At 48.4% G+C, this 11,282-nt stretch overlaps 2 protein-coding genes across 2 annotated transcripts; one reads left to right on the plus strand and one right to left on the minus strand.

Moving 5' to 3' along the window:
- Position 1: 1 nt before the first annotated feature.
- Positions 2–6,563, plus strand: LOC8036174 (proteasome subunit alpha type-6). The gene is made up of 7 exons (XM_002411704.4): positions 2–279; positions 963–1,057; positions 2,333–2,414; positions 4,329–4,484; positions 5,252–5,430; positions 6,128–6,222; positions 6,441–6,563. Exons 1-7 carry the CDS (start codon positions 204–206, stop codon positions 6,496–6,498), a joined length of 741 nt encoding a protein of 246 aa, XP_002411749.1. The 5' UTR covers positions 2–203; the 3' UTR covers positions 6,499–6,563.
- A 2,153-nt stretch (positions 6,564–8,716) lies between these two features.
- On the minus strand, positions 8,717–10,816 carry LOC8036189 (small nuclear ribonucleoprotein Sm D2). The gene is made up of 3 exons (XM_002411703.3): positions 10,670–10,816; positions 10,307–10,483; positions 8,717–8,988 (listed from the first exon to the last, which is right to left on the minus strand). The coding sequence occupies exons 1-3, from the start codon at positions 10,672–10,674 to the stop codon at positions 8,814–8,816; spliced, it is 357 nt and encodes a 118-aa protein (XP_002411748.1). The 5' UTR covers positions 10,675–10,816; the 3' UTR covers positions 8,717–8,813.
- Positions 10,817–11,282: the final 466 nt, after the last annotated feature.

Below are 11,282 nucleotides of genomic sequence, written 5' to 3' on the forward strand. Positions count from 1 at the left end.
GCATTACGTATAGATTATTGAACTCAAATTAATAATTAAAATTAATACAATATTAAGGAAGTATAAACTAATTAACACGTTATAAAATTTAATTCACCTAACGTTTTAATTGATTAGGATTAGAATAGAGAAAACCCGATGCGTGCCGGCGCGTCGGCTTTTGCTTGGTTTGTGGTCCGAGGAGTTTGTGTTGCAAAGTCATCATGGCAAGAGGAACTAGCGCTGGTTTTGATCGGCACATTACGATTTTCTCGCCCGAGGGGCGACTTTACCAAGTCGGTTCGTACTCTACACATCTTTCTTTTGTCGCCAAGCGACTTTCTTTTCCGTCGAGCTCGATTTGTTGTCGTTGCCGCGGCGGCAAGTGGATGTGGTCGCATGCTCGGTGACACGGAGGCCGGCTACAATTGTCGATACTGTTCCAGATCTTTGGTGTTTGAACCGTAAATGAAGGTTGTCCTAACATCGTTTGATCCTTTTGAACAAGCCAGGACCATGCAAACTTCGATGCAGCTCAGCGATGCACGTTTTTTGAGTTTGTGCCACTGTGGCTCTACCAAAAGTTCAAGCGCCGGCGAGGTCGAAATGAGTTGGCAGTCTTAATAACTGCACTGTCCGAATTCCCAGTCGACATCGGAGACACGAGATGCTATTTCGAGACTGTCTAGCTTTTCTCCCATGTAAACATTCGTTGGTTTTAGCATAGCTAATCTACCCCATGTCCATTTAGAAATGACAAGCCCTTCCCACGAACTCTTTCCAGTGTAGCAGAGTGAGTGCTGGGGAGGGGGGTGCGGGGAGAGGAGGTAGGCACCAATCGTGGTGAACAGAGAGCTCTGTGCGAAGGGATCGTGCAGCAGACAATAGGTAGCACACGTTCTGCAGCATCCAGGTTCAGGACGCTAACTTCGTCGGAGATCGTGACGACGCTAAAGTGCAGTTTCTGCTTTGTCCCTTTGCAGAGTATGCCTTCAAGGCAATCAACCAGGGGGCTCTCACCTCGATCGGAGTCAAGGGCGTGGACACCGCCGTCATCGTGTCCCAGAAGAAAGTCCCCGTATGTACTGGGTTTTCCCCAATTCTTTCAGTTTACTGTACACCCGCCGAATGCTTGCAGTGTGCTGTATTATATCTCGCTAGTTACGTGCAAGGTTATTGAAGGTACAGAGATGAGAGAGTAGCCCAAGCAGTTGAAGGGGAGGGAAATGGGGACTCCCCTCTCACCCGGACCCCCTTTTGCGTATCTCGGCCATTACTTTTGTCCCCCTCGGAATTTAGCCTGTCGCTCGAAATTCGTACAGAAGCGGCCTTCCCCCCCTCTTGCCTGCCACTTCCACAGCCCTGCACGTAACTAGTGAGATAGAGTATAGATCCCCTTGGTTTCTACAGACACAGAGCATCATCATACAACATGCCGTTTTTGAAACCTGCTTGGGTCACTTCGATTACCATCGTTGTCAGAGTTTTACGACATCTGTGGCATGCTAATGGCAGCATCTAGTGGCTAGCGAAGGAGGAAGTTGAGTGCATACACCAAAGCGGATAGCACGGGGCCCATACGTTCTAGACGTCGGTGCAGTGAGGCACCCGAATCGTGTTCGTTTTGGACTTTCGTCTGGTTTACGATTTGGGGCACCATTGGACCCATAAGTTTTTGGACTTGGCGAGTTTGGTCTAGGGTCTCAATCACGTCTGGGCTTCGTACAGGCTGCAAGTTCCCAGTGGCCTCCGAAACTGAAACGAACCGAGAAGAACTGTGCAGTAAAGAACACATACCGTTTCTGCCGTCAATGGCGCTCGGTGCAACAGGGTCCTTCGAAGTGCCAATTTTTACTGCAGTTGGTGCGACATAGGTTAGAACAACTTTAGAACCACTAGATAGTGCTGAATTTTGGAAAAAGGTAATTTTCCATTGTGTGCACTCAGTTCGCCATTTTCCTCGAGTGGACTCTGAGGGGTCATGTGACCCCGATTAGTAGCTGCATGACTCCTAAAGAGGCAAAGATTCTTTTCCGTGAGTGAACCGAAGCCCGATGGCACGCTGCAGACACGCACGGATGTTTCGCTTCGGCTTACAATGACCGTGGAGAACGCTACGAGTCGTCCGACCCAATTTAGGGCCACACGCGTGTCACTTGACTTCTGGGAGAGGCTCGGTAACATGTGGGGTGCGCAGTCACATGTCATGTTTACAGTGTCAGATCGGCTCAAGTGGCTCGTGATGTCTGCTACGGTCCGTCGTAAAGCGAAGTGCAGTATAGTCGAAGTGCACGCAGGTTTCTCAACGAGGAAGAGCAGCTCGTGGAAAGCTCTGTGTCTTTTTGCCTCGTAGGACAAGCTTCTCGACCCCACCACCGTTACCCACATCTTCCGGCTTACCGAGAGCATTGGCTGCGTCATGACCGGCGTCGTCGGTAAGATGCCCATTTTTTTTCTCTCCTCACCACTTTACGAAATTACCTTTGTGATTTCTTTTTTAAAACGAGCGGAGCGTAAAGTGGCTGCCCCTACTTTTTAAGGCGATAACTTAATATGGGAATCCTTCCCAGATTTCGATCGCTCGTGTTGGCGTTCATAGCACTGCACGACATGGCAGTGTTGTGCAATGTCCCAATTTCCCCTCCGAATATGCTGGGGAAATATTTCCGCTAAATTCCGATAGCAAGTGCTGCTTGTTTAATGGACGGCGCGACAATTTTGTCGTTACAAGAATTTGCTGCTTATATTGTTTATCTCGGCACTAGCGAGAAGAAACGCGCCCCCTTCTCTTGAAATGCTGCGATTTCACTGCACAATTGCAAAGGGAAGAATTTCACAGGCTCGCTAATGCTGACAAAGACCAAAAAGCACCGAATGTTTTGCGCACAAACCACACTCAGTGTGTTGTTTGTGCAAGATTTTTCAATCTTACTTTTTTCTCCACGTTTTCTTTATTTTTATTTATTTCACTTTTTATTGTTTTAATATAATTATAATTAATTTTTTTTCTATTCAACATCTGTTGTTCTTATTGGCACGTATGAATTCAATTAAAATGTGGCTTGTTCATGACGGTCGCAATGACGGTCGTTACGACACTTGTTCGTTGTGGTTTTCTCATAGGAAACGCCCCATAAAACGGATGTTTAATGTGTTTTAACACATAAATTCTGTGTGTTTTATGTTTTAATTTTCAGTTCCATAACTTTTATGTTTTACCGCCAAAAATTGTGTGTTTTAACACATAAGTATAACACAGAAATGAACAGATAAACACATAAACATTCCATGCTAAAACACCGAATGTATTTCAACACGTGGTTCCACGGCCGCTGCACAGCCGCGTGTTCCGGGCACAGGAAACACAGTGTCACCTCGTGAGGAGTACGCAAGTGTTTGTGGCGCCACCCAGCGGAAGTCAACCAAACCATTCCCAGCCTCCCTGTCTGAACAGTTATTTGTCTCGATCGCCTGCCGCGACCTTCGGTGACGTGAATACTTTGAAAAGTCGGCGGTTGCAGATGCCCCGAAGACAGAATCCGAAAACTAACCACTCAATCCCCCCCCCCCCGCCCCCCCCCCCCCCCCGGCCTCCCATGATGTCGCTCAAAGGACGGCGTGAGAGTTGAGGGGCACCCCAAACTTTGATTTGTTTCGTCCCTTTAAAATAAGAACAAATGCGCGCAAGGAAAGATGTGTCTTTATGTTCTTCATTCTATGGGGTGTTTATTTTTTTTTCAGACTTTACAGATTTGTTCTTAAAAAAGTGCGAAAGATCCACTAACGCAGTTTGTGCGGACAAGTTCTGTGGGAAGGGGGAAGCAATATAGAGGGCTAATGGTCACAATAGGTCGGCTAATGAACTATACTGTGTTAATGAACTTTTAAATTAGTGTAAATAAACGTGTGGTTCCAATGAAAACCTTACCGTGAGTTATCGAAAACACAGTGAAGATGGGGTGGGCGCTTCCCCGGTATCTTGAGATGGTGGTTTTTGACGATGCTCGGGAAGTAGCTAATTGGAACCATGTGTTCATTTTCACTCGTTAAAAAGTTTATTAACAAATTTTATATTATGTGCCTCTGACCGTGTAGCTCACCTGCACACAAACAGCATTAGCGTAACTTCGACTGAATTGTAAAAACAAATCTGTAAAGACCAAAAAAATTTACACTCTGTAAGGGTGACCCATACCAATTCCTGTAATTAGTCTGCCCAAGTCTGAGAATCGTTGCACTGCCCCTTCCGGAATCCCGCGATGGCCGTGGCACGTTCGTTGTGTTGGACAGCGTGTCCGAGCTTAGGAATGTCTCGCGTGTCGAACCTCTCGTCTCCCCCTCTTGTGCAGCGGACGGGCAGTCGCAGGTGCAGCGCGCGCGCTACGAAGCGGCCAACTGGAAGCACAAGTTTGGCTACCCGATCCCCGTGGACATGCTCTGCCGCCGGGTGGCCGACATCTCCCAGGTCTACACCCAAAACGCTGAGATGCGGCCCCTGGGATGCAGTGAGTGGCCCCCCTTCTCTCGTGTGCCGCTGCAGGCTTTCGATGCCCAACACTTTTCATTTAAGCCTTGAATGTGTTTCAAGTTCTTAACGGAAGTGAAGTTTGTGCAGTCGTAGCCATACCAAGCCGTTGTCAGCTAAATCTAGAATGGTAACTGCCTGCCGAATTTAGCTTTACTCTACTATGGCTCACACGATGCAGTAGTAGATCTAAGTGTCAACAACGTCATTATGTTTAGTAACATTGGGTGTTACGTGACCACATTGCGTGATGTAGTGTCACGTGACATGACACCTCGACGGCATTTTGTCGCGCTACTCCGATTTGCGCATATACTGGGCGTTTTAGAGAAGGCTGTTAAAAATCTCGAAACTTGGGGTGGGCGAGAAAAAAAGAAGCTCTTTCTGGGAACCAACTGCCTGCCACAGCAGATGTCCAGGATTGCTTTTCCATTTAGTCGACATGAATGTGTGGGTCCAATGAGAAACTTGCTAAGCATCATCGAAAACCTGTAAATCAACTTGTTTCAGAAGGATATAAGGCAGGGGCAAAAGCTTGCGGCTTTCCGAGAAAACGCGAAACTTGGACGTGTTTTGGTTTCTTATCGGAGCACATCTTTGCTCCTGCGGTACTGCTCCCTAGTGCCTTAGACGCGCAACGCACGTGCACCATACTTCCCTTCGTCCTTTGAGGGTTCCGAGTTATCTATTTCGTGCCTTTTCCATTCTGACGTCCCTTTTGTGTGGGGTCTCCGTCGTGCCGCGCAGGTATGATGCTGGTGGCCTACGACGAAGAGCGGGGCCCGCAGCTGTACAAGGCGGATCCGGCGGGCTACTACTGCGGCTACAAGGCGACCAGCGTGGGTGTGAAGCAGACGGAGGCCAACAGCTACCTCGAGAAGAAGTTCAAGAAGAGGCAGGACTACAACCACGCCGAGACCATACAGGTGGGCTCGAAGCTCAGAACGTTTCCGAGCGAACGCGTTTCATGACTGCGAGAAAGGCTCAGGACGCCAGAGTCGCCGACGGGGCGAAAACGGCCTAAAACGTGGCCGGCGCAAGGACGCCATCGACGGATTGCCGTAAAATGTTCTCCGGCAAGCCGGGAGCACAAGGCAGCACGTGCCTTCGCCGTAGCTACGTGCACACTTCTGACGAGACTTGTCGGCGGCCTGGTCGGTGCCCGATGCCGAAGAAACTTGTAAGCGCATGCTCACGCGAGGCCAAAGGGGACCGACGGTCGGGCGCGTTGACATTTCGCAGCTTGTGGCACGCGGAGCGGGAATCTCGGGTTCAATCTTCGCCCCCGCCCGTGTCGATCTGGATGAGCGTTGCTCCTGCGTGCAATCGCGCGTCGCTACTTTAACGTGCATCGCTGCTGCGCGACGCACGTTAATGACCCTGGGCCGGCAGTCGTACTGCACGAGCCGAATTTCTCGTCTGCAGTGTAAAGCGGTGTTGCCGTAGCTCGAGAGGCGGACCGATGTTGCGCCGGCTAAACGGGGACGTCGAATTTGGTTATCTTGGGACGTGGGCAGGCGCTCGTCCATACGCTCCTTTTGCTAGTCTTCGTGTTTTTGTGTGCCGTCTTTTCGTTAGCCTCAAACCAACTCGCTTGTGTCGCCGCTTTATTTCACATTGCAGCTGGCGATCAGCGCACTTTCGAGTGTCCTCTCGGCGGACTTCAAGCCTTCCGAACTGGAGGTGGGAGTGGTGTCAAAGGACGAACCGCTGTTCAGGTGAGGGCCCCTACGCCGGCCGATCGAGTGAACGAAAGGGCCGGCAAAGGACAAATCTCGAGCTTAACTCCGTCCGCTTGTGTGGATTGGGATAGCCTCCGTTCAACCACGAAGCGGGTTCCTCTAGTTTCCTGGCGACCACAAAACGTTAGAGTTTGGCTGATTAGCAATCGAACGAATTCCACAGATTGGCACTGACGTTTACGTTTTTGTTTCAGGACCCTGACGGAACAGGAGATCGACGCTCATCTTGTCGCCATTGCCGAGAAGGAATGATGCCCGTTTTTCTTTTTTTACCTCGATCTTGCTGAGTGCCGAAATAAAGGGTTTGTGACACTAGATCTCGACGTGTGGTTGCACGCATCCAGTTGCATAGGTGTGGACGATTAGCAGATATATGGGCGCTTCCATCGAAGATGTGAGCGAGAATTGGGCCACAAAGCAAAAGAACTGGTAACATGCACTTTTTGAGCCTCTCCTGCCAATGCCGTCACTTTTAGTTATGTTATGATGTCACTAAACGCTTGTGTTTGCCATTGATGAGCATTCCATTTGAAACATTGGTCCGTTTAAGTCTTCTTGCAGTGCACTTTTAAGCCTATGCGGAGCGCAAGTTCGTCTGCTAGGGCAATGGGCTCATACTGGAAAGAACCATAAGCTCATACATTTTTAACTTGTAATTGGCTATGCACCATTGGCATGAAATGAAACGCTAGTGTCCGGAGCGCATGGTGTTCGATACATGTAGCGTCATCTGGAGGCTGTTAGGACTGTGGAGTGGAGAGGGGGGCTGCGAGGATGTGCTCATCGGAATAGGCACAAACCCTCCTATCGTAGCCTCCTCTCATCTCCGCAGCTCCGAGCACATGGAGCGCAAGCTTCCGCTGAAGAGCCCAGGGATCCTGGGGTCAAGCCTCACCCATGCCAGTTTAGATTTGGGCGAGCATCTTGGTGTGCAGTTGTGTATCACTACTGCGCAGTACACATTATAGACCCCAGGCTTGTAGTAACACTGCACTGGCTAAATTTGTCACCTACAGTGCACTTGCGATAATTCAATTGGACATTTCCTACTTTCGGTTAATTGAAACAAATTTAAAAACTTTGGTTTTCCCGCTATGCTTTTAATGAATTTATAAGCTCCTTAATTCAAACATTCTCAAACATTGTTTCCTCTTAATTTCTACTATTTGTTCATCGCGGTGAGTTAGCCCCAAAGAGTGCGCCTTCCACCAAGCACCTGTGTACTCTGGGAAAGCAAAACCCATAAAGCTTGCGGTCATTGCTTTTCCACAGTACGCGGGTGCTTGGCGAGAAGCACATTCGATGGGACTAAACACCGCGATTATGCAACCAGAACCGTTCTGGCAATCTGCTTTCATTGTTCGTCCTTGCTTTTTTTATTTTGGGGCGCAGCTCTTAGGTGCTCGTTTCACGGCGGCGGCGTAACTGCGCTAAATTTAGCGGAAAAATTGACGTCGCATGACCTCAACACCTATTTCCTGCTAAATTTAGTGGGGAAATTCAGTTTCTCCGCGAGATTTAGCAGAAACAAAATTTAGTTTCTCTGCTAGATTTAACGGGTAATTTCAGTTTCTCCGCTAGATTTAGCGGACAAATTCAGGTTCTCCGCTAGATTTAGCGGGAAAATTGCCTTCACGTGATCTCAACACCAATCCAGCTCCCTTAGCGTGGAATCGAATTGGTGTGGTCATGTGGCGTCAATTTTTCAACCCATTTTAGCGGGGAAACTGTGGGAGGAGGGCCATACCCTTTCTTCCTCCTCCTCAAAAGCTGGAGAGGCTAAATTTGAGATTAAAGAATATTTGCATATTGGAAGCAGATTTATAAATACCCTCGATTAGAATAGCTAGGCGTCTCTTTAGGTTTAGTTTTAAGTAAAATCTGTCGTTTATATGCTGCCCTAATGAACTTTTCCAATGTTTTATCTGTGTGCCTGCTTTTAACTAGGCCTGTATAGAGAAAAGGAAAAAAAATCTGCTTGGTATGTGTAGGTATTCTTATAGCAAATCGCTACTTTGCCTTGCATCATATTTATATTAATCTAATAATACAAACTAAAGTCTGGACACAAATGTTTGAATGAACGAGTTAACTGTACAGACATTACTGCACCTCAGACGGACACACCTTACAGTCTGAACACAAATGTCAAATTTGTTGTCTTTTTACATACAGTAGGATCTCTACATACTCGGTTAATGTAATTTGTTTCAGGAAAACTCGTCCCTCTGTTTACACCTCGCATGCTTTTACCAGTAGTACAAGCATACCTTGTAACAAAATCTGCGAAGCTGTGAACTCTGCTTCACATAGCAGATGAAACACAAGCTTCTGCAAAATGGGATTACAATTGCGCATGGCAACGACAGAACATGAAGCGGCTTCAAGTTCGACAGTGATAAAAAGCGACGAGGGTCATGATGGAGCAGATCTGCTTGCTCAGAACCGCTGTCGTCAAGGGCTGCAGACGGTGCAACTCGCAAAGAATGTTTATTATGGTACAAAAGAGTGTCTGAGGGTGAAGAAGTGTGTCGCAAAGATGAGGAGTGCCACTGGCCGTGGTTCCCTTACGCCTTCTGAGAAGCAAGGGGGTTCTTGAGGACGAGGATGACAGAGTCGCCGCGGAGGAACATTTTGGAAATGTAGCGGTCCTTGTTCACGGGGTTATTCTTCTTGGATTTTCCTGTCTTGGGAATCTCTGTCCACATCTCCTTCACATTCTCGAGAACCATGTTGCAATGACTGTGCAGAAAAAGACAAACCCAACAAAATTACACACTTTATAAAAGCTAGCATGAGGCAAAAGACATTGCTCAGAAACGCTCTAGTTACGGACAGGGTGGGAAAGGCAGGGCATCCCTTTCTGACGCTCGACCTTCGGCATGCATTTGTTGCCTTCTGCGACGAATGCATTTGTGCAGGCTCTAGGCTCCCAAAACGCCGAAATGTTATCGAAGGTGGGAAGCTCGCACAAGAACCTCTGTCATTTTAATTGTTTCGGCGACTGTACGGTGTACAAGTCTATCTGCTCCTTGCGCACCTTGTGCATCTGTTTATCCACCTAACACTGTTGTCTTCCCCGGCCTCGAGCAACGCGCTGCACGCATGGCTATCTCGTCGTTGCACACCCTCTACGTTGCCTTTGACGTGCACCTTCCTTGCATTCCGCGGTGCCAAAGACGCGTTTGGGAACACTCGATTGTCGTAAAGGGCAGGCAAGGGAAAAGTCCTTTGCCGCTGATGGACATGACTAGCTCCTACGGACAGTCGAGGCGCAAGTCGGAGCGAAGGCAAGATGAAAATTGTTCACTCGGTATGCGTCGTTGGTAAATATGAATAGAAGCTCGACAAACTTCCGGCAATTGGGTACAACAGGGAGAAAAGGGGGGGGGGGGGGGGGGGGGGGGGGGGGGGGGGGGTTAATTTGTGCATCTTCAATGCACAGTTGCCCCAAACTTAACTGTTCCAAGCAGCCACTTAGGTTTTTCTTTTTTTTTTTTTTTTTAGCAATGAACCGTGACGGCCACTTGTACGATGATATATTTTAACCGGTTGTTCGCATTCATTATGTTTCTCTCTCCCGAGGACAAACAGCAGATAGTTGGAATCCCCAAATCAAAATCAGGAGCTGGAGGGTGCAATCTTGGTCGGGAACTATGCGGAGCCTAAGCTCGTCGGTTTATATTGCAGGGGTCGCGGTGACGTGAGACAAGCTCTGATTGAAGATAGTGGGTAGACCTCAAAGCAAGCCGCCTTCAAGTCTACCCGCTATCCTTCAATCAGAGCTCGGCACTCTGACGTCACCACAACCCCTGCCAAAAGCAGACAAACTTGCGCTTCGCATATGTTCAACGCGAATAACCGCTTTAAAAGCGTTTGCGGTCGAGCATCACTGCCGCGTGATGCACGTTGAAAGCCACAGGCTAGCAGTGGTACGCCATAGGCTAAATTTCCCATCTATGTACTGTTGAGACATTAGACACCCATTGGGCTGACTAAACACACACACATTACAATTTACAGCGATGCCCTTGTTATCGCTGCGTAACGCCGAACTTACCGGTCGAATGCTTTTACTCGACCCAGCAACTTTTTGTTGTTCCGGCAGTTGATGAGAACTTGAGTGTTGTTCTTCACGGACTGCGTCAGCACAGAGAGAGGTCCAGTGTTGAACTCTTCTTCCTCCCGCTTCGCCAGTTCCTCTGGCGTCATTTCACTCTTGGGTTTCTGCAAAAGACTGCAACGGCAAGCAGAAACGCGTGTTGAGCGATGACAGGCATTCTCGTCGAGTACAGCAGGCGCCGCTCCAACGAGACTGGTAAGCATATATCCCGTACAAACTTAAGGTCTCTCGTATAACTGCTACATAGCTATGGCGTTATTAACGTACTAATGTTTCACAGAAAACTAAAGCGGTACTCACGACATGTTGACGTTTGTCCTGCGTTTCAATGGTTAGGCCTAAAAAAATGCCGGTCTCGTCCCTGCCGCCCTGCCGTCTGCGACGCTGCGCTTGTGTTGGATTGAGTTGGATTGGATGCTTATGACTATGAAGCTAAAGGCAGAAAGTGGTCGAAGACAAAAAGTTGTCCACGAGGTAGCTACAGGTGCTGTGGAATTTATCTTAGAACGCTAAAGCGTTGCTTCACATAACGTTTTGTTATAAAAACTAGAACAGTTGAGACAAGTTGTTATGATCCACTGATCTCCACTGATCTCTATGACAATTGCTGGATCGCGCTTCCCCGCTTGTTCGCTGCAGCGCAAGTGAAGCCACCGGGCTTCACTCGCTTGGGATACGATTTGCCGTTTTTGCTAGCCTTTGCTGCGGTTTTCCAGCGTGCTGACGACACGTTTTCTACTCGTTCGTCGTCATTCGCCGAAGAAGTTTTTTGAAGACTCTGTGTATTGTTGAGACTTGCCGTTGTGAACACGTGGAAAATTTTACGAAAGTGCAGTGTCGCAGGAAAAAGGCACAACGCGTCGAAAGGAAGGGCTGCGGCGTGTTCAAAGCTTCCTTGGCACGCCGAAGTGCC

Source organism: Ixodes scapularis, unplaced genomic scaffold (assembly GCF_016920785.2).
Source record: "Ixodes scapularis isolate PalLabHiFi unplaced genomic scaffold, ASM1692078v2 PGA_scaffold10__122_contigs__length_95168666, whole genome shotgun sequence".
Taxonomy (NCBI): domain Eukaryota; kingdom Metazoa; phylum Arthropoda; class Arachnida; order Ixodida; family Ixodidae; genus Ixodes; species Ixodes scapularis.

Coding starts and splice junctions, on each gene's coding strand:
- LOC8036189 (XM_002411703.3), bottom strand. Junction 8,989..10,306: donor CGAGTAAAAGCATTCGACCG/GTAAGTTCGGCG, acceptor TTTTCTGCACAG/TCATTGCAACATGGTTCTCG.
- LOC8036174 (XM_002411704.4), top strand. CDS start 204: ATGGCAAGAGGAACTAGCGCTGGTTTTGATCGGCACATTACGATTTTC. Junction 280..962: donor GGGGCGACTTTACCAAGTCG/GTTCGTACTCTA, acceptor GTCCCTTTGCAG/AGTATGCCTTCAAGGCAATC. Junction 2,415..4,328: donor CGTCATGACCGGCGTCGTCG/GTAAGATGCCCA, acceptor CCTCTTGTGCAG/CGGACGGGCAGTCGCAGGTG.